Source organism: Tachypleus tridentatus, chromosome 10, assembly GCF_004210375.1.
Source record: "Tachypleus tridentatus isolate NWPU-2018 chromosome 10, ASM421037v1, whole genome shotgun sequence".
Taxonomy (NCBI): Eukaryota; Metazoa; Arthropoda; class Merostomata; order Xiphosura; family Limulidae; genus Tachypleus; species Tachypleus tridentatus.
In genome coordinates this window covers 25,137,273-25,160,036 of record NC_134834.1, presented here as the reverse complement: position 1 = coordinate 25,160,036, position 22,764 = coordinate 25,137,273, and the positions used below count along the sequence as shown (strand labels likewise).

Genomic DNA, 22,764 nt, shown 5'->3' with positions numbered 1-22,764 from the left:
AAAATATAATTTTAATTTTTTACATCAACTGTTCAAGAACCTTACACATACAAGTGCAATATTCCTTTTTACATGCTGGCCATCTATCAAAGGACTGGTTTTGGATTACTACTTAAGGCAAATTTTTGACTTATTTTTCTTAATAAACTATACAAACTACCAAAATGAAGAAAATGTGTTTTTTTCTTCATTAAAATCAAAGAAAAAAAAGAGGTAGAAACATATATTTATGTCTACAGATGAGATGTCTCTGTGTGTAACTCTTAAGGGATTCTGCAGAAACTATTGAAATTTTACACACAGATGTGTCAAATTATATTAATCAATAGTACTGCAAGACTACAACAAACAAAATACAAGGTCCTTTACATTTAAATAACCCTGAAAAATCTGTAACAGTAATGATATATACTGATTAGTGTGTAAATGAAACAATGTGTTGAAACCATATTTCCATTATACCTATCAATGGATTAGTATAGAGATATCAAACCAGTTAGTTTAGGAAGTAAAAAAGAAAACAGTTTCCTTGTGCTTGTATGAACAGTTAATAACACAGCATTTCTTCTCTAAGTACAAAGTAGTTTCATTTTTATTAATTTTACTTATTCCATACATCTTAATAAAATACTTAATCACTTTTACACTTGTTTCTAAAGGCTGCTTTAAAGCTGTAGAAGTGAATGCACATTACTCACTATCTACAGATGCCTATTCATAAAAATGCCTTTCTACTTTACATTTATTATTTACATGATTGTTCACTTTTAGGAATATAAAATCTAAAAGATAAAATTAAAAGTTAACATTAATTAACTTATTCATGATGTCAGGGAAACACATTGGTTCAAAAATCAATTTAACATAAATATACATAGTTCTACAACTTAAGCATTTGCATAAGATGGACTATTCTTCAACAGTTTGCTTTCTGATGAATAAAGGTTTTGTACTTGTTAACTTGGAAAACTTAAGGTTCTCTAGAATATTTAGGCACAAAGCTTTTTCATTATTTGTCTCCTTTCCAATATGAGTTAACACTGACTATGGTTAAATTTAATTGGATGCTGTTTTATCATTACTTACTAACTGTTGTTATATAACTGATTTTGAATTATGTTTTCACCATATAAAAGTTGTTAATTATTTAATAAGTAGTTCTCCTTACTTAACAAAAATTATGTTGTTATTACAAAAAGAAAAATCACTGCATATCTAATTTCAAATTTTTTAAAGTAAAAATATAATAAACAGTGGAATCTTTTTCTCTGGATTCCAAATAAACAGAATGATCTAATATGATTTATTTTTTGTTGAAACTTCTAAGCCTTAAAGTTGATTAAATATATCAAACCACTCATCATGTGACTTCAGTTTTTGTAGCTATACAGCAAATAAAGTCAATTAATATATAATCTTTTCATAATTCTTTTAACATGATAGACTTTGAATATCTCAATAACAAGAAAACATATCACTTTTAGAAAGAAACATTATTATATCTGAATCATCCTTTTCTTTGTGTCATAAATATATCTTTTAAAAGTCAGTTGAAGTTTCACATGTTGGTCAACATTAGCGTGTCCTGACATGGCTAAATCTTCTTTGCCCTTTCCCTTCTTCTTGGTTGTTGACAGAAGAGATTTAGTTGATTCTTTGAGCCCACCTGAAATTATTTGGATGTACAATCACATTAATTTTTAAAATAATTTTTATACATACTGTATTTATATATGTATATATATTAATGTGTTGAATATAGTAACTTATATCACTGAATTAACCATACTGTTATTTTACGTAAAACATTTATTTTAAATATATGACCAGTTTACGAGATACAACTGACTACACAGTCATTTGAATTTCAGGACAAATACAAAATTATCTGGCTTTGAGATGTTTTCTGACCAATATTTTACGTAATTGATGGCCTTATACCAACAGTTATAACCATCATTTCATCCTATTTATTCAAATAATCTATCTTGCAATTTTATGGCATTCCACAATGATAACTTAAATATTTTAGGAATAGAGATTTGTATAAATATTATGAACTATACATTTGGTATCCATCTCTGTTATAGTCTGAACAAAAATGTAAAAACAACCATTTTGTAAAAATATGATTTTTATAAGCTGGCTATTGGTAAAAAATCAAATTTCTCTAAGTCTTATCTAAAACTTCAAGAAAATGGAAAAAATTTTGTAATGAACAACTTAAGGACTAGCTGAGGAAGTCAGACCAGGCTGAAAGTGCTGGTAGATCTATTGTTAAAATTCAACAAACCTAGAATTTCACTTTATACCATGTTTGTAACACTTTTTTCTAATATAATTTATGTTTTTAATAATTAAAACATCTAAATATTTTTTAACCAGTAGTTATTAGTGAAATTAATATACAAACTTCTATGTTCAATTTCTCAATGAGTAAGAAAAACTGTCTACTAATGAACATGTGGAATCCTTTAAAGATGTGATGGTCAAACAAAAGGGCAAGCACAACTGTGACTACAGAAGCATTTAAGTTATATCTCAACGTCCAAGTTTAAAAATAAGGAAATTTTAAAAACTATCATACAAATATTACTAGCAGTAAGTAATGCAGTTACAATGCTTAACATAGGAAAATTACATGCACTGTATGTACACACAGCTAGGTTAGTCAGTGTGAGGCGACCAAATGCATGTTTAGAATGAGAGAGCACCATACAAAAGTTGGAACACCAATCCTTCAGGGGAATAGAAGACTAACTGAGAAACAGAATCCACTACAGACAAAAAAAGGCTAAATAACAAGTAATGTCTAGGGACAAAGACTAGTGAACAAACAGAAACCTCTAAAGCCAAGACTAGTGAATGAGTAAGAACCTCTAAAGGCAAAGAAAACTAGCAAACAAATAAATTCCTCTAGAGACACAAAAGTTTAGTCATCAGTAAGTCCTCAAGAAACAAAGACTAATCAACCAGTAGAATCCTCTAGACAAAGATGACCAGTAAAGAAGCAGAATCCTCAGGAGACAGAGAAGACCAGTCAACCAGTAAAATTCTCTAAACAAGGACGACCTGTAAAGAAGTAGAATCCTCAGGAGACAGAGAAGACTAGGCAACCAGTAGAATCCTCAGGAGACAGAGAAGACTATCCAACCAGTAGAATCCTCTAGACAAAGATGACCAGTAAAGAAGCAAAATCCTCAGGAGACAGAGAAGACTAGTCAACCAGTAGAATCCTCTAGACAAAGATGACCAGTCAAGAAGTAGAATCCTCAGGAGTCAGAGAAGACCAATCAACCAGTAGAATCCTCTAGAAGCAAAGAAGAATACCTTGGAAAATGATTTAAACTATCCTATTTGAAAACTTGTTTTTTGTTGACTAAAGTTTTCATTAGGTAAGCATAAATGTTCTTAAGGCTTTTGTAGTAAGAACAAATTATTATTAATAATAAAAATGAAACACACACTAACAAAATAAAAGTATCTGCATTTATTTAAAAAAGTTTCCCAGTCCATTAATTACTCACCTGGGACATGGATTTTAATTTTTCCACTCTGTCCAAAGCTTCCATCAATTTTTCCACTTTCTCCAGTTGATAAATTTATATTTAAACCAATAAATATCTGAATATTTGTTTCCTTCTTAAAAATTGATTTTCCAATCACTTCTTGGTCATTAACAATCCTTTCAACAATTCCTTCTTTCATTTTTTGTTTGTAAACTTTTAAGTTTGGTAAGGCATTCTCTGTATATTTGTTATCAGTGAAAAGCTCTTGAATATGTCCATAAAATGCTAATCGACAAATATTAGCATGGATATCTGTATCTAACTTTGAACCAATGAAAAGTGCACCATGATATATAAGCACTGGTCTTTCAAACTCTAAAAGAACAAACTGTTGAACAGGAACAAAACCATTTTCATTCTGTACTAATTTTTCTTCACAGTTTCTTGAACATTCAGGAAATAATTCATCCTGGTACTTGTATTCTTTGGAAAAGTCAAAATTGATATTTTCTACACCCTTCGCTTTTAAATCCGACATTTGATTGTCACAAACTTCTTTACTAATGTTAGCTGCAAGTCCAAAGAAGGTGACTTTTGCCATCACTGTGTCATGCAATACACTGATGTGAAACTTGGCTTTGGTACAACAAGTACTTTTAAAGTAGGGAATCTTCTTAACTGAAGCAACTGCTGCATATGTCACTGTTATAGTTCCTGGTGAAGATACAACTCCTCTTTCCAGCATTTTTGGGTCAAACTGGGTCACACAAATTCCTACTCTTCCACCCTAGTAATGGAAGAAAATTCTACAAATATAACAGTCAACTATAAACAAACACAATATCCTCTCTCTTTACTGATTTTCTCAAAAGGCAATGCCTTTCAATTTGCAATGTATTTTTAATGAAACTACATTTTATAATGAAATTCTTATATTAGGTTTAGTGAGAATTAGTTATTATTTTAAAGTATGTTTTAGGTATTTGATAAAAAGAAACATATAATAAATGAACATTTTTTGCAAATTGTCTTTACTTATATAACTTATGAAACCTATGGTACTTTAAGCCCAAAAGTAATTGAAGTGTATAAATTCATTTTACATGAAAAAAAAATTATCAAATTGTATTCACACAGGGCTTATAAATCTGCTTTCAAAACATATTTCTGATTAGTAATGAAATACAAAAAAAAACAAAAAAAAAACAGTGAATAACAGGACTAAACTTGCCAAAAAAATTTAGGTTATTTTTAACTAAGGTAAATACACATTTATTGATAACATAACAATACCCAGAAAACTTTAATCCCTTTTCACTGAAAAATGTATAGCGTAAACTATGGAAACAGGATTAAAGTTTTTAATATACACAAACAGATACTGACTGAAATTAGTCAGGTAAAAAGGTAAATTAGAAACTATTGAAGTGTCAGTGATCTACCACTAAATATTAGAATGAAAAATTAACTTAGAAATCACTGAAGTGGTAAATATCTATTCAATTTGTTATGTAGAATTAGTGTACTAAATCGTTCAATACACAAGAACTCTGAAACTCAAAGAAGTAAAATGTATTGATTGATCAGTTTGGTATCTCCACTATTAATGATCTGAATATTCATTGTTAAAAAGACTGCATAAACAAACAACAATGGATTTCATGAAAACATTGATCACACCTCTCACTTCTTATCCTTTAAAATCAAAGTGCATTAGCAAACATTTCAGATTTCCGAAAACCTTGTTAAAAAACACCATATCTGTGATCTGCATCACTATAGCTGTCATCTTAGCAACTGGCGATAGAGAAAGATGATTACAATTATAGAAATGACCAGCTGTTGAAGAAGATTATAACAATTACCAAACATTATTTGTAACTGGTAAGCCTAAAAAAATGTTACTTAAACAAGAAATTAATGTGAAATGCAAATGGTGTCACAGTTCAAAGAACTAATGTCACACTCCTATAACTAGTACAGAATATATCTCAACTTAGATACCTTTAAGTTATTTTTTAAAATTTAAATGCAGTATTTTCCATGTAGTTAATGGCTTCCTGGTAAACTTGCACAATTCCTCTTGCTTAGGTAAAGGTTAAATACTGCAAAGACTATTCCAGAGGGGTTGAATGTTACTTTTCTGTGTTTGCCTCATGATTCAGTTTAGTTCAGTTAAAGGAGTCACATAACAACTGGAATAACTTAATATGAGATGGGGTTCTTTTCATTGTAAATATTTATTTGAAATGAACACTGACAAACATAATCTCACAATCTAAGGATTGTGGGATACTGCATTAGAACCCTGGTCTGACTTGAGAGTATGAAATATCACTATTCTTGATCACATCTATGTAACCTTTCTTCATCCCAGTACCACATGCAGTCTTTAGGCAAAACAGAGGTCAGCAAGTTCAGTGAAACACATTCACTCTTTATTTTATGAGAAAAATAATTGTCTTATTCATTCATTTTTACTTCTTTTCCATTTAAGTTCATTATTCTACTGCACAGAAACATTTCTGGAACCTTTTGTTCTATAGGTACAAATGGATACCAGTGTACCTGTATACTACAATAGCGAATATTCACTTGCACAGTCCAGAAAATTGCTTCTATGACGAAAAAAACATTTTCTCAGTAGAAAGGGATTGGCATTTGGCAGATTTTACACCAAATTCAAAAATATTAACATGATGTATGTATGGTATTTCTTTTGATGTATTTTACTCACCACAGTGGTTTTCCTACATAAAACAATATACAGTACTGGACAAATAAAGAAGGGCACACTTTAACCTTTTCTATGATTTGTCTGAGATAACTGGACAAGTGGATGAAATCCACTTTTCCAAAACACATTTACCAAAGTTAATTCAAGTAAACCATTTCTCACCATGTTGTTTTAATTATTTGCATGTTACCATGTATTATAATATGCTAATACAAAGCAAAACAAAAGGTATATTTTATTATAGCTCATTTCTCCCCCCAAAAATCTGACACAGGAGGTAAAAATGAAAAGCAATTTTTTTTTAAACTTATAAAATAAAAAATTGCATCTTGAAAGAAAAAAAGAGATCAGTCAAATAGGTACTGAATTATAACAAGGCTAAACTTGTTTCAAACAAAGAGAGGTTAAGCCTGACTTACCAGAAGTGATACATTATTTTAGTACAACTGTTTAGACAACACTGAAAATTAATAGAAAAATAATTTTTCTTATAACATTTAATAAAAATATTAAAATCTCAAATTACTTTTCCATCTAATGAACTATCTGTTTATTTCTAAAAGGAAAGAAAAAAAAACCTGCTCGAATTAGAAAATGTGTTAATTTCTTAGTTCCACAATATACAAAGCTTTCCAGTCTTTTTTCAGGGTTAGATACCAATTGGTTCAGGAGAAATACAAAAATACTAATAATTATTAGATTATACCCAGCAGTGATGATTTCTGCAATTACATTAATTCAGTCTTATATAAGAAAAGATATTAAGAAACATGTACAAATTGTAATAAATTACAATAACAGAATCCACCAATTTAAGGTTAATAAATTTGTTTTGGTTTTACCTTAGTTACTATTAATATGAAGATATAAATTCCAAAACAGGGATCTAACCTGGAAGAGTAACAAAATGAAAAAACATTAGTATACTAGTAAACAGTAACTTTCTGTAAACAGCACCAATACTTATAATTTTCTTGCAGTAGAGTAGGGTATTTGGCAGTTTGTCAGATACGACTGAAAAGAGGATTCACAGTTAGGACATATTCAGAAATACGAAACTTACTCAAGACAGCACATACTGAAAACATGAAATCTGAGTACTAGTGTATAAGGTACCAATAGTAAACCTTTCTAACGCTTAGAGAATGTCTCTTCTAAGCTGATATGCTGCTCTGAACCATGTTTCAACAAGCAAAGTACTGAAAAACTGATTAACTCTTTGTATTTGATATGTTTGAATTATATATTACAGGAGAACAATTTAATTAGTTATGTATGGACATCAGTTAGATCAATTTGTGTCATATACATTAATTAAATTGATTGTTTCCAGTTATTTCAACAATCAATTATTTGAAGGCACAATTAAATTAGCTGTTACAAAAGAAACTCATCTCATTTAAAATTTCTGATAAATCCAACAATGAATTAATAAAATTTATGATTAAATTAGCTGTCACAAAACAAACTCATATCATTTAAAATTTCTGATAAATCCAACAATGAATTAATAAAAATTATGATTAAATTAGCTGTCACAAAACAAACTAATCTCATTTAGAATTTCTGATAATTCCAACAGTGAATTAAAAAAATTATGATTAACTGTCACAAAAATAATCAACTGAGAGAAATTAGAATTTACAAACATTCCAATAATCAATTAATTTGAATTAGGGTTTTCATTTGTTTCAACTATACAAGTGATTAAAATACTGCCATTATATTACTTTGTTAAGTATAAAGCCATGGATTACTTAAATTCTGCCCACTTAGGGTATCAAAACCAAATTTTAGAGAAGTGATTTCTTTCATCAAGTTGTTCAGCTTTGAGCCAGCATAGTTTGGTAATCCATGAATCACAAAATGTTTTGTGATTCAAGGATCTCAGGTTTGTTTTACAATACCACCAAACTCATTCACTCTGTCTTTGTTATGGCAAAGCCACTGAGGATATCTGCTACTTCACTAATTTTGAACTGAAAAAAAAGAAGGCAACTAACTGGTAGCATCCTTTAGTTGTTAGTGCAAGTACATTACTTTTTACCTAACTGTAAATCTGCCATCTTTGTATAAGGAGGCAAAAGTTTGAGATCCATGCTCATTTTTCCAGAAATTAATAACTTTATTCTTAGATGTTACATAAGTAGGCTTGGATTTAGGGAAGGGGTTGTGGTACCCCATTTATTCTCCTTCCATCATTTCTACAGAAATTAATAATTGAATTATTTTATGTTGTATAAACAGGCACAGATTTAGGTTGAGTAAAGTCTAGACCCCTTACTTTTTCCCAGAAATTAAATAAATGTTTTTTAATGTTGTATAAGTAGATGCATATTTAGGGGTGGGGTTCAAGTCTATATTACATCATTTTCTAACATTTACTAAAATAATTCAAGTACAATAAAGAAACGTTTCATTTCTGCAAAGCTGTAAATGTTTTTACCTGTAAGCAATCCAGCTGTTTGTTGTTTTTTTTAGAATTTTCCTGTCCATCCTAAAAAATAACTATTTTTGCTAATAACTATCACCACTCGAGAACGTATTATCCATTTCTTGATTTTCAACTGTTTCCCTTACTTTTTGTATAGGTTTATGTTGATACCTTGTTACATGCCACATAAAAATAGCTATTTTGGATAGAGAAAGAATGGAACTATTATGTAATATTAAAACACATAGGTTTAGAAAATTTTGTTTTTATTACAGTTCTGCAAACATTCCTTTTGTTTGTGAAATGTAAAAGTCTTTGTGTGTTAAATTATATCTACTGACAAGCTACAGAAGTTTTCTCTGATAAGAAGACATCAGATAATTTAAAGTAAGCTCATATAGTTTAGAAATGAGTAAAATGGGTAACAAAGAAAACTTTATTACAAGTTCAACTCAGTAAAAAACTTACAATGTTTGGAGAAGGTTTTGTCATCATCACCTAGTAGTTTACCTACACACAGAAATCCATATAAAGTACAAAATAAAAAAGTCACATAGTTGGAGATTGCTTAATGCTTAGTAAAGGTATATTGTTGATGCTTGGTTTTGTTTAAACCTATGATGTTTTTTATTTTTTTATTAGATATACTATGATTTGTTCTGAGTTGAAATGTTTGTAACCATAAGTACTTTTGTGTTCATCAAATTAAATCGAACAGTCATTAAACCAGACAACTTTATTTAAGCGTAATGAGTATGGCAGGTGACTGAAAAATATTCTGATTACTTCAGTGTTTATTGAATACTGTTATCATGTTTATCCTATTTCAAAACTTACAAATAAATTAGTTAGTTAACTATTCCTAAGTTCAACTGTGATATGTTTTAAATAAAAACACTATCACTCTTCTAAATTATAATAAAATTTGTCATTATTTAATTATCAATGTATTTGACTTACAAGGAAATGCCAAGTTATTTTACTGCATATTTCAAAAACAAACAAAATGGTGACTTGTATATGTAAACATCAGCAGAAAAATAACCAACATTTGGCAAAAACTAGTAACAAAATATGACATTCCAGTTAATACCAAATTTATTCAAAAACCAGGCACAAAACCGAGGTCTATACTATGTAAAAACTACAATGACAAACACCACACCAATATTATTTATAAAATACAATGTGATAACTACCACGACTTCTATATTGGTGAAACAAGTAGAAAAATGGAAACCAGATTTAAAGAACATAAAAAGTCACCTTCACACATTTTCGAACACTGCAAGTCAAATAAACACAACAAAACCATAGAAAACACTCAAATACTAAATAAAGAAACAAACATAAACAAATGCAAAATTAAAGAAGCCTTACTTATACAACAACTTAAGCCCAAAATAAACCAATACAAAGGAACACCTTTATATCTATATTAAAATATAATATAATAAATAATAATTTAAAAAAATAAAAATAAATAATATAAAATTGTATACTCAACATCTAAGCCTGCCCTCTACATTCCAACACTCATTACACAACCCCTTTGAAACATGTGGTCAGCTTCCGGTCAGTTACCTCTCTCTTTCTTTGTGAACTTGATGATGACCGAAGAAGGTCGAAACGTTGTTCACTCCTCTACATAAAAAATTTCTCAACCCAAACGAGCAGTTTTTACATATATATTTCTCTACAAGTGGGTTTTCTCGACATCACTGAAAATGGTGACTTCATTTCCACCTCATGTCAACACTTGCAATTCACTTTCTAAATAGAAAATGCTTATGGCAATTTTCAGAAGATATCTATCAGATGAAATCAAAGGTAATTTATGGAGAAATTACTTAAACAAAATCAAACCAGGTGAAAGTAGGAAGATTAACAATCTGTTAAAACAAAGCAGTTGTTGAAAAGTCATGAAGTTAACACACTCTCATTTGGTTTTGGTTTTCTTTGTTGTTGCTTATAATTTGGTTGTTTTTTGCTTGTACAGATTACCAAAAACCAATACTCTGATCGTAAAATTCTGTTGTATGCTTTTCCATTTAATTACACATTATATTCAACCTGCATTAATTATAATGTTAAATATATTAATGTTTCTAGTTCTTTGTTTGTTTTTTTTCTCTTCACTGTTTTGTAATACGTATAAAATGAAAGTTATAGTGACTGGAAAAGTTTGACATTTTATAGTTAAAAGCAACAGAGTTGTCTGAACCAGTGATCGGAGGAAAAAAATGTATATGAAATATCTCATATTAAAGAAATTTACAAAGTAGTTAAATTTCCATGTCAGTTTACAAAATAAACGTATCCATAAAATCATAACTAATTTCACAGGTATCAAAACCCGGTTTCTAGCATTGTAAGTATATAGACACATTGCTCTGCTACGGAGGGGGGGGGATTGTTGTTGTTGTTGAAACAAGAGAAGAGAGGGTGAGAAACATTGTGTGAAACTTAACTACCAAAAGTATTTCAACTAAAACTACTTTGCCACAAGCTTTCAAAAACATACATCATTACAGCAGCATGTTTACTTGTAGTATAAACACACACATACACCAATGACCTAAAGAAAATAATGAATAAAAACGGAATTGTGGAAAGCATGAACAATTTTTGTCAACCATTCAGGTCTTTAAAACTTAGTGATATGTACAAATACAAGTTGGTTTAAAACAATAAGAGTGTATAAAAACAAAAGATACTTATGAAAGTTTCCATTTAATTACAGTTCCATTTCTAAGTGCCTGTTTTCCCTTTCTTTTACTTGGCTACATTTTATAGTTTGGTTTAAAGCATGCGCACAGGATAAGTTGTGAAATGAATAAAATTGGAGACAATTAACAGGGCATCTTACCTTTCCTTATTTTAAAAAAAATCATTTGTTTGTACAGATATACAAAACACTATCAGATATGATGGATAAATTTAACATGGGATCAAGATTTGAAATAAAATTTAGGCAGGAACATCTGAGTGTAAAAAGACAAAGCCCCCTTCACCAAAAAAATTAAATAAATAAAAACTGTCCTTCTGGAACACTGAATGGTCAGAGAAAATACATGCACAAGAAATGTAATGGATTGTATTTTTTGGTTAGATATAGAGTGTCCATCCAAGTTGTTTCATAAATTTCAATTATTTAAAGCTATGAATTCAGAAACTATAATCTGTAGAAAGTTCATCTTCAGTTTCAAACTGTAGTTGTCTGGAAAGATTTTTTTCAGCAATGTAATACAAAAACTCACACAACAGATGGGTTGAAATGATGCACGGAACTTAAACAGTTTCATTAGTTTCCTGGGAAGCTATAAACATGATGAGAAGGATGCATTAATAATACTTTGAAAACAGATCGTACAGTAATTCCAGGTGAATACTCATAAAACAATATTGTAGTTGGCCCTATACAGTGTCTACAAATGTTTATAATATTTTTCTACAGATAAGAAATAAGTTTTATAAAAATGTAATCTTCTTTGAAAAGGTCCAATGCTTCATTAAATCTTAATTTGTTGCATGCCTCAAAATATACGTGAACAAAACAAGTACAGACCTATTGTTTACAATGCACACAATGGTTTCCATTATTCTAACTTAGTTGATGATTGATATAAGTGGTGTGATCTAATCAATTACTGTTTACTTGTATTTGTATTCAGACTCAAAACCAATCCATGATGAAAGACAAAAATTTAAAGTGCATCATATTTTAACAATGGTTTTTGAACAGTCTATGATGTAAGATATAATTAGATGCTAAAATAAGGTTTCTACTAATAGATATATCAACATTAAAAAAGCACATGCTTGCACACACAGCTGACATAAGAGGCTGTAAAACGTGAACGTAAAATACAATTTAACAGGTAGAAGATATTATTTTTTTCCTCTTACACGTCATTCTTGAATAAAGTGTTAACATTAAATAAAGTTGGGCAATATGAGAATCACAATACATACAAATATTCATAATGCTGTAATAGAATTGCTTACCTGTACAGCTCTATCCACTGGCTTTTTAAACATCTGAATACTTTTCACCTTTTTCATCATTTTCATGGAAGGGATCTCTATTGTCTACACAGATAAAATTATAACTTAAAAAAGAATACATTAATTACTAATTAATCAACCAGTCCACCATAGTTAATTTCAGATCAAATGGCACCAGCTACATAATAATTTAATAATTTAGGTATTAGGTAATTCAATGCTCTGTGTGACTAGAATATTTCCATATCCACATTCCTAGAGAAAATATAATAATTGCATGCCCATTTGATGCAGCTTGCTTGTTTTTAGACACTCTGGTATGAACTTATGTATACGAGTTCAATATACTGAAAACAAAGTTGTACACAGTGCAAACTTGGTGCTTTTATATTTCACTTGTATTACTAATTTGCAATTACTTTTTATTTTTGTCACAGGGTCTTCAACACTTACATTAAGTCACAAACACACAGAGCAGTTAATTTCAACTGTCTCAATTTGAAACCCAAATTTTCTCTCTTACCAACCCATAAGAATTTCAATCATACTGACAAAGAAAATCTTTAAGAAGTTTACTATTACAACTGGCTCATTTGTCCAATATTAAAGAAAAATATGTTACTTTCTACATGTGGTCTATAATTATTATACACTACAGTATTAACTTTCTAATTGTTTAAGTTGTACTTCATTGGTTAATTTTTAAGTTTAAATATTTTTACCAATAAAAAACCAAAACAATTTATTATCTTTATCTTTTCCCATATAAATCAATATCAATTAACATCTATTAATCATCACATTTCTAATCACTACTGAAATAATTTTGTTATTTAATTAACTTAATGCTAGATACACAATACTTTAGTGCATCTGTAGCACAGATCAGATTGTAAAGTACTTTGATTATGGGAAAAAAGCACTGTAAACATTTAACAACCAATTTAACACCATAACATCAGCAAGAAAACAAACCTCATACATTGCAAATTTGTTAGCATTTTTATATAAAATATATTTCAACTAATACAACTACCTTTGAATTTTGCTATTATACAATAAAGCTATGGGCTGAGCACATCAAAGTTCACAGTTTGGTCAAAAAAAATTTAATTTATAAACAACAAGAAAAAAACCCAAAAAATCCTAGTTCTCAAATTTAACAAAAGATCTCTCCTTCACTAGAGGCAAAGCAGTATTTTTGAGTGGCAGGCCAAGGAACAAGATATTCAATTAACTGTTTTTTGCAGGTACTAAACAAACCACTGGAAAGCCTGGAACCAGCTATATTCAAATATGCAATCCACATGATAGTAAATGTTCATGGTAGGGAGTTGTGATGAGCCAAAACGACATAAGATTCCTAAGTGACCAAACTACCTTACCAGCAATAATCATGCTCACCACTGATATATTATATATATATTTATTATATCCCCCCCAATCAGATCATGCAAACGTTTTTCTGTTGAGGTTGGACACCTTATTCTTGACATTGTGATCTGTCACAAGGCTGTTACTACTATCACTACTGTCCTTGTCAGCACTAAACCTTCATTTCAGTGACATCACAGCATCTTTAGGCTTCATAGTTTGATTTACTTCAACAGAGCCTGTCAAAAAGTCCTTCAATGATCACACACATAGTAACTACACAGATTGCCAAACATATTGGAACCTTGTTTATGCAGGTAATTTACAGAATAATAGCACCTGATAATGACAGAAAAAAAGGTAAAACTTCAGTCACAATTAGCAAGGCTTGGAACTGTCTGCTGAAGATTTATAAGGCTCTGGTCTGAAAAACAGATGCAATAATGGACAGAGAAGAAGTCCCACAAAGTGGACTCATTTACACAACAAGCTGTTCTTTCAATACTTGTGTAGTTTCTGTTGATGATGTCACCAATCATAATTTGGTCAATTTTTGTCTAATTTTAAAACTATAATCTTTATATCTCATTGTAGACTACGTATTCTACAAATTCTACCTAAACTGGACAAAACCCACATTTTTTTTAATACTTGAGCCCTGTCACCTAGATGCCTCTGGTTGAAGAAGAGATAATTTGTGTTGAAACAAAAGTATCAGCAACTTACATCATTTACGGATACACTTCCTTGAATCACTGTTCCTGTCATTACTGTACCCTGTCCCTTGATAGAGAAACAATGATCTACAGAAAACAAGAGTGGACCATCAGATTTTCTATGAGGTACGTAAGCCTGTTTAATCAGGTTGTCAACCAGGTCTTGAATTCCAACTGGTTCAATTTCTCCTGCCTTAGCATAAAAAAATCAAAAACAAATCCAACAAACAATTAAAGTAATTTAACATCAATTAAATAAAAAGATAATGTTTGTTCATGTGTTCAAGATATTTTTCTCTTATTAATATTTTAGTATTGTACTATGTCAGCCAAAGGAAGAGTGTGTTTGTGTGTTTTTTATAGCAAAGCTACAAAGGGCTATCTGCTCAAAGCCTGATTTTACAAAGGGCTGTACTAGCTGGAGCAAAAAGTGTGTTTGTGTTTTGTTGTCAAAGCCACATCGGGCTATCTGCTGAAGGGGAATCGAACCCCTGATTTTAGCATTGTAAATCCAGAGACATACCGCTGTACTGTCGGGGGGCGCCAAAGAAAGAGAACATAGGTATTGAAGAGCTCTGTAATGTATTGTTGGTTATACAGACAGCCTATCATATGAATGTAAGTAGACACCCAGTCCAGGAAACAAACCTAAAACTAAGGGTAACAAGTGTTCAGTGTAGAGAGTGATGATGGAAAAATGATCACTCCCTCTTAAATCACTGTCTAACTCTCAAAAAAAAAAAAAAAAAAATATGGTGAAAATATGTACATATGGCATAAAATGTCTAATTTTAGACAAGAAAATAGACATGTTAAGAAAAGAAAAATTATGAAGTGCCCATTTAATTATTCCAAGATAATAAAATGAAATAGTACCTGTTAAATAACCTTCCTGATCAACTTTATATCCAGTAGACAGATATAGAGAGCATGTTATGGTCCAATAGCTGTTAGCTATTGGTAACAGCTGCCTCTAAAGGACAGAAAGTGGCAAATTCATTGACAGAGTATGCAGGTTAGCACATATAAAATGGTAAGAATCTAACAAAGTCTGAATGTCATTTATATTAGCACATAATATGGTCATTTTTACCTACACTGTGAAAGTAAATAAAGGTGAGAAGCATTTCTGCTTTGATTTTGATAACGTTTTGGATAGGACTCACATAAACATGACTGAACAGTCTTACAGATCAGAGCTAATGGGACTGATTCTGCTTATTAACAAGTAATGCAGGAAGATACAGTGATGAGGTTAAACAACAATTTACCTAAGTGTTTGTCCATGAAGGGCAAAAGAACACTTAAGTGGTCAGGGAAAGATTCTGAAGGTAGATTATGGATAGCTGTTTGCATTCCCACTTGGCAGTGATACAGCAGGATAACTATAGTGAGAAAGAAGTGGCATGATTTGTCAAGGAAATATTATTTATGTTCTTGACTTATTGTACTTCTCTCTCTTAGACTAATTCATTTCAGGTACAATATAAAGTTAAGATGGGTGGGAACCAAAGCAATTACTGTGGCTCAGACTTGCATGTAGAGTTATTGTGGTCTTTGCCATCATAATAAGCACAAGTTAAGGTACTGTGACAAGTTGCTTTATGAATGTCTAAACCATTGAAAGTGAAAATAACAGAGGAAGGGTTAGGAATATATGGCCCAACTTTGTAGCTCAGATAGTAGCTCAACTTTGTAGCCATGGTGATGTAAGCATCAAAATGAGAACCATGGCAGGCTCACATATCTTTATGACTGGAAATTCAACTGACAGCTGAAATTTCCTGACTGGAAATACCAACAGAGTATTCAAGTCAAAGATGAGAATTCAAAATGCTGTGTGGCTTAACTCAGTAGGTATATTCTCAATGTATTTTGACTTTAAAAGGAGTTCACATATACTGTGATCATGACATTTCCATCAACAGGTCTCCAGATCTTAGCTTTTTAAGCTACTTTGGAGATCTGGCAAGTTCTCTAAATCCTTTTGGATGGAAAAAGGAAACATCTGGCTGAGAAACTTTACTGATGGTTAAATTAAAATCAAAAGACATGGTACAGGAACTTTTGTAAATGGTAAGAATGTGTCTCCAGTATTTAAATTATAGTTGCATACACAATATACTTTTAACCTAAATTTTGTCATTATTATATTACTATTAATATAATGATAACTATCAAACTGAGTGCAACTGTAACCAGAAATACAACTGCCATTGCAACAAACTTCATGAGTTTTTTTTTTTTTTCTTCCTCCATCAATGCTAATGCATTCCAAGCTTTTTTCTTAAAAATCAACACTTCACTCATATATTAGTTGGTTTTGGTTATGACCAGACATTCTGATTATTAGCCTGTCAAAATGTTTCTAAAGTCTAAAGAGGTTTGTTATTGTTCTTTTATACAAAAATAAGTGTTAGATTGTCACTGATGATAGAGTTTAATTAGTTATGTCTAACATCCTCTAAGTATTACTGTTTTATATGAGGTAATGGTTAAATAATTCTGAATTTTGTAATATAATAAATGCATGGTTATTTTCTCTGGATAATCAACATTTCCTGGCACAATTTCAAATTTCTTGCCGCATGATTTTAATTTTCTTACCACATAAATATCAGAACTCTGCGAGTAAAACAGACTGGATATGTGACATTCACAAGTACTAACCTTAACTATATACAAATAAAGCCTGGAACTGGAAGTATTATTTTATTGCATGTTAGTTTTCAGCAGAAACCTACATACAGTTTACTTTTGCTAGTCATCTGAAAGTTAAATCTACAAAATTAGATATTTTTAATGTACATTTCTGATGGTAGTTCACCACTATTCAGTATGTAACTATCATAAAAGTGGTCTTCTATTAGTTGGCGGGTCAGTTTTAATGTTAAAAGATAAAATGTATTCTCAAGACGGCTGGTAAGGGTATTAAAACTTTAATTAAAATAAAGTACAGAACAATGTTTTCATCTTCTGAGGTCATCTTTAGGTTAATTAAAGTTTTAATACCCACACCAGCCATCTTGAGAATATGTTTTATCTTCAAGTGGATTTCTCATCATCATGAAAAGATAAAACAATACTGATATGTAAAATCAGGTCATGACCTTCTCTGTTATTTATTTTGTTTCATTATTATTTAACCTAAGCTGTCAGTGAGTAAAGTGAAGGTTTAACAATTTGAAAAATAAAGAAAACAATTTATAAGGATAGATCTTTCTACTACAGAAGTTATCAAACTCATACCTCTGTTCCACCTGGTTTTGCAGCCACAGGAATAACTGAAGCTTCCGCAAACTTTGTTTTCTCTAACGTCTTCTGCATCTTCTTGGTCATCTTTAAAGTAAATCAAGCGATAAGTAAAAAGAAAAAAAAAAGTGTTATTACGAGTGTCATTTACTTTTATGTTATCGTAATGTTAACTTTATGTTGTTTTTATTGCAGTTTTGTCACACATTAGTTGATATTTTGAGTTACGAGAATTCACTTATTGCACTTGTGATTCTTATGTGCATGCAGTGAATTACCATATTTTACACACTGTACTGTTCTGTGATGTTTCAGTCCAATCTGACCAACAGTTGTAACTTTCACCTAACTGCACTGGGTCACACTCTCAACTTCTTAATTAAAAAGTGTTAAATTTAAGTTAATTTTGGTTTGAAGATAAGCCTCAAATGAGAGGAAGAAAAGTTACAGAATGCATGTACTAAATATCTTATTATTCTAACATATGTTTAACCTAAAAACTTCTTAAATTTTTCTAAGATCTGATAATAATTTTGGGCAAAATTCAGCCTAAGGTGTAAGATGTAGTTTGACCAGCTAAGCAACTTATCCTTTGTTTAATGGAATAATTGTATTTTTGTTCTGCTTGACCTTTTACTTTGAGAACACCTCAAGACTAACTTGAAAAAGATGAGGTCACACTATGGTAATTTTTCTCTAACTTGTTAGCTAAAAAAAGAATGTTTATCTTATATAAGATTTTGAGAGTCTCAAAATCAGATCAACTTCAACATTTGAAAAATTCCATCCTTGTTTTGCTACAAGTTGACTTGCTGATTGTGTGCACTGCACTTAACATTTATCACTATTAAATTTATCTGCAATAATTCTACCATCCTGACAATCATCTATGTTCTGCACATTTCTTTGCTTTAAGAAATAAAGTACTCAGGTTAATTTTAACTACAATACCATGCTTTTCTTTCTCATTTCATCTGTAATAAAGATCTACAATTCTTTTTCTGCATATCAGATTAAAGAATCTCTAATTTTACAAAGGTCTAATAACAGTGTGCAGGTATAACCTTAAAATACCACAGGTCCTTTGTTATTATCATTGCATTTAATTCAACTTGTAATTTGTTTATCCTGTTTTTCAAAATTTCATAGTGTAGTACTTACTGGTATAGTTTCAACAGCCTGTGTAACTAATGGAACAGTTTGTGTTTAACTAATTATATAAATTATTCAGTGGCCAGATATTTAGTATAAGGCCCAAACATTTTCTGTAACAGCATTAATTTGGATCATAAAAAATTAGATTTTAGTAAAATGCCAAAGAAAGATATCTTATCCTCCAAATTCATTCCTTACATATATATATATATATATATACAAAATTCATTGTAAGAGAAATGAAAGCAAATATCTTAATAGAAATAGCTAATAGTGAAAATTAGTCTATAAATATTATTCATACACAATAATGGTAAGCATAAATTTTCTAAATGAGAAACTCCGGTAGTAGTTACTGACACCTCAGATCATGATGTGACAAAGACATATGTTAAAATTACTTATTAAAATCAATGTTTCTAATAATGCATATTAATAAAACTATAAATTAAAACATAGTTTGGAAACTGTACAAACAGATAAGATGGAGCAATGGTTCTTAAACTTTGTCACACTAAGCATCCTAACCCAAGGAACAAAATTATGCTCCCAACTTTCAGAATTTGTTACTTGAAATATTGTGTGAGAAAAATTATACAGAAAAAGTTGATGTGCCACAGTTGGTAAGGAATGCTGCCTTGGCAAGATAAACAAATGTTATGTGCAATCATTTTTTTTCCAAAGTTATTTTTCTAATGATTTTTTTATTAAATTTTCAAACCACCAAAACTGTCTTTCAATAAACATTCATCATTAGCTTCTGCTTTCTTTGTCTTACTCACTTAAATGAATTCATTGCCTTTGTCATCCAATCATTTAGCATGAATCAGTCTATACCAAGAATAAAGGAAAAGTTTTAAAAAAGAAACGTACTTTCAGATACCAATAATAACCATTGTGAATTTAACCAGCTTTCTTTCTACCAGAACAATTTTAAGTAATTTATTGTAAAAAAGAAACTTACCTTCTCGATCATGCTCAGTTTCCTGTCAGCAGGAAGAAGGTCAATCTTATTAAGAACAACAATCATTTTGTCACATGTAATTTCACCTATCACTAAACATTCTGCTGTTTGAGTCTGCATCCCCTTTGTCACATCAACCACTAACATCATCATGTCAATAATTTGAGCTCCTGAAGAAATAGAAAACATAAATTAGCACAGTAACAATATTATGAGATACTGCATTTCTTGAAAAGTTACTGGTTTTTAAATAAAAACCTAAGCTGATGCTTCTAACACACTGTCAGTTTTTCTCATGTGGATTTGATGCATTGTTTCCTTGAGAAGGCCATCAGCAGAAGGAAATGAATTTTATGATATGGATTACATCACAAGCTGTCAAGAAACTGATATAATGAATGGATTCAGTTCTGTGAACTTAAGTGTTAAGACAATTAGAGAGAAATGAAAATAGTAAATGCTTTCAATATTTATTAAACAACTTGCAAGAGCCATTTATAAATGTATGTATATTTTTCCACAAATGAAACTTTTCATTTTCAAGGAAGAGACCAGCTGTTACTGGCATCTTTTAAGTTCAAAATGGTCCAGAAGAATCAAGGTTCACTAACACACACACACATTAAAAACAACCATTAGCATCACTATGTAAATCTCTTTATCAACTTCTTCCTCACTGTGAATAGAACATTCAAATGTATTCCAGGCAGATAATTGAATGCTAATTGAATGTGTCATTTGTAGCTTTAACCTTTTTATTACTATGTATCCTTGTGAACCTAGGGCTCTCTTTTTCACCTTGTCTCTCCCAAAACTTATTATACAAGTTCCAATGCACTTATTTCTGAACTATCTTTAACCACACTTGGATTTTTCTATTATTAAATCCATCCAATAACTTTCACTTATATTTAAGCAAGGAACCTCTGTAAGTAAATGTACTGTATCCTTCTAAGCTTCATTTAACTGTAATAAAGCCCACAATTCTCAAATATAACCCAATCCTGGAAATTATCACACCTTATAAACTCCACATCTTATCTCTGCCTTCTCTATAGCCAATATATAGATGTTCCTGAACAAATAAATCCTGAAAAAATTTTCAATCACAACAAATTTTGATACCTAAACTTTAATCTAATTAAGTAATACCACAAATACAAGTTACGTTATTCAGATAAAAAGTTATAATTATGTTAAAACAGATGCTTGGGGTTATATGTGTGTGTGTGGAAAGAGAGGAACTGGCTCTTATGCCATGTGGTGAATTAACAAGGGCTCAAAACCACATATATATTCTACTAAAATTTATTTATGCATCATTGTGATTTTTTTTGTTTTCAAATTAGTTTAGAAACTATCATATTCCCAGAATTTGAAAAATTGTATAATGTTTTTACTTTTTTTTATTATTGCCAAAACAAAAATACAGGATTACGTAGCAGAACATACCTCCAATAATGGTTTTAATAAGTGAAGCATGCCCTGGACAGTCGACAAGTGTAAACTGAAGATAATTCGTATTCGCTGTCGTTTCATCTCGAAGACATTCTGGAAAATCCACTTCAAAAGACGAAAATCCCAAATCAATAGTGATACCTCGTTCTTTGCTTTGTGGATTTTTATCAAATGATGCAGTACTGGCTGTTGTGCTTAAAACTTTAGCAAGAGCTGTTTTTCCGCTATCAATATGACCCAAAACTCCAACATTGAGATTCAATACATCTGACGCCATGATCACTGTGGTTTTTTAAAAGGTGATTTAATTTTAATTTAAGCACCTGTTTAAATATTCATATTATTTAAACTCATGTACAGAAACGCAGAGAATTAAAGTTCTTTTCTAGACTTTGATTAAAGTCGTTTTTTTCATTGCATTTCGTAACATTAACAATCAAACTGCTGCTTAAAATTATTTTTGAACTAAAAACTACATGTTCAATGTTTTACTTTAGATGTTAGCTAGGGGACATTAGACGTTAAAGGTGAATTTAACAAATTAAATAATAGCCTTAGAAACTGTACTTTGGCTAGATATAATTCCTGTGGAGTTGCCATATTTTTACACACTTTAGCTTTTGAGTAAAAAATGAAACAAAATATAGGGGTCCTCGAACTCAAGTTCCTCTCGGTCGTTCTGCTGTGGCCCGGCATGGCCTAGCGCGTAACACTCGTGATCCGAGCTCGCGCTTGCTCGCCCTCCCAGCCGTGGGGTGTATAATGTGACGGTCAAAATTCGTTGGTAAAAAGCCCAAAGTTGGCGGTGGGTGGTGATGATAGCTGCCTTCCTCTAGTCTTACACTGCTAAATTAGGGAGCTAGCACAGATAGCCCTCGAGTAGCTTTGTGCGAAAGTCCCAAACAAACAAAACGTTTTGCTGTTTCCGTGACGTTTTACAACTATGACGTAATAGTTGCCAAACACGCTTTGTTGCGTTCCTTTCAGTGCTGGTGTTTTATGTAAATCTATCGGTGCTTTTTTCAGGTTACATACTTTGTGAGACTATTTTTTGTCTTTGTATTGCTATTTTATATTTGTTTTATGATAATATGGTTTACTGCGTTGCTTATGGTTGTAAAAACGTTTCGGCATCGGGCAAAAGCTTCTTTTCGTTT

The 22,764-nt window shown here is 30.7% G+C and overlaps 1 protein-coding gene across 2 annotated transcripts; it reads right to left on the bottom strand.

Moving 5' to 3' along the window:
* Positions 1 to 561: 561 nt before the first annotated feature.
* Positions 562 to 22,293, bottom strand: eEFSec (eukaryotic translation elongation factor, selenocysteine-specific). 2 transcript variants are annotated; one of them, XM_076460340.1, is made up of 7 exons: positions 21,602 to 22,293; positions 20,150 to 20,319; positions 18,028 to 18,117; positions 14,789 to 14,971; positions 12,689 to 12,772; positions 3,528 to 4,296; positions 562 to 1,666 (listed from the first exon to the last, which is right to left on the bottom strand). In XM_076460340.1, exons 1-7 carry the CDS (start codon positions 21,882 to 21,884, stop codon positions 1,497 to 1,499), a joined length of 1,749 nt encoding a protein of 582 aa, XP_076316455.1. In that variant the 5' UTR covers positions 21,885 to 22,293; the 3' UTR covers positions 562 to 1,496. The 2 variants fall into 2 exon arrangements, with proteins under 2 accessions (XP_076316455.1, XP_076316457.1); XM_076460342.1 differs by lacking the exon at positions 14,789 to 14,971.
* Positions 22,294 to 22,764: the final 471 nt, after the last annotated feature.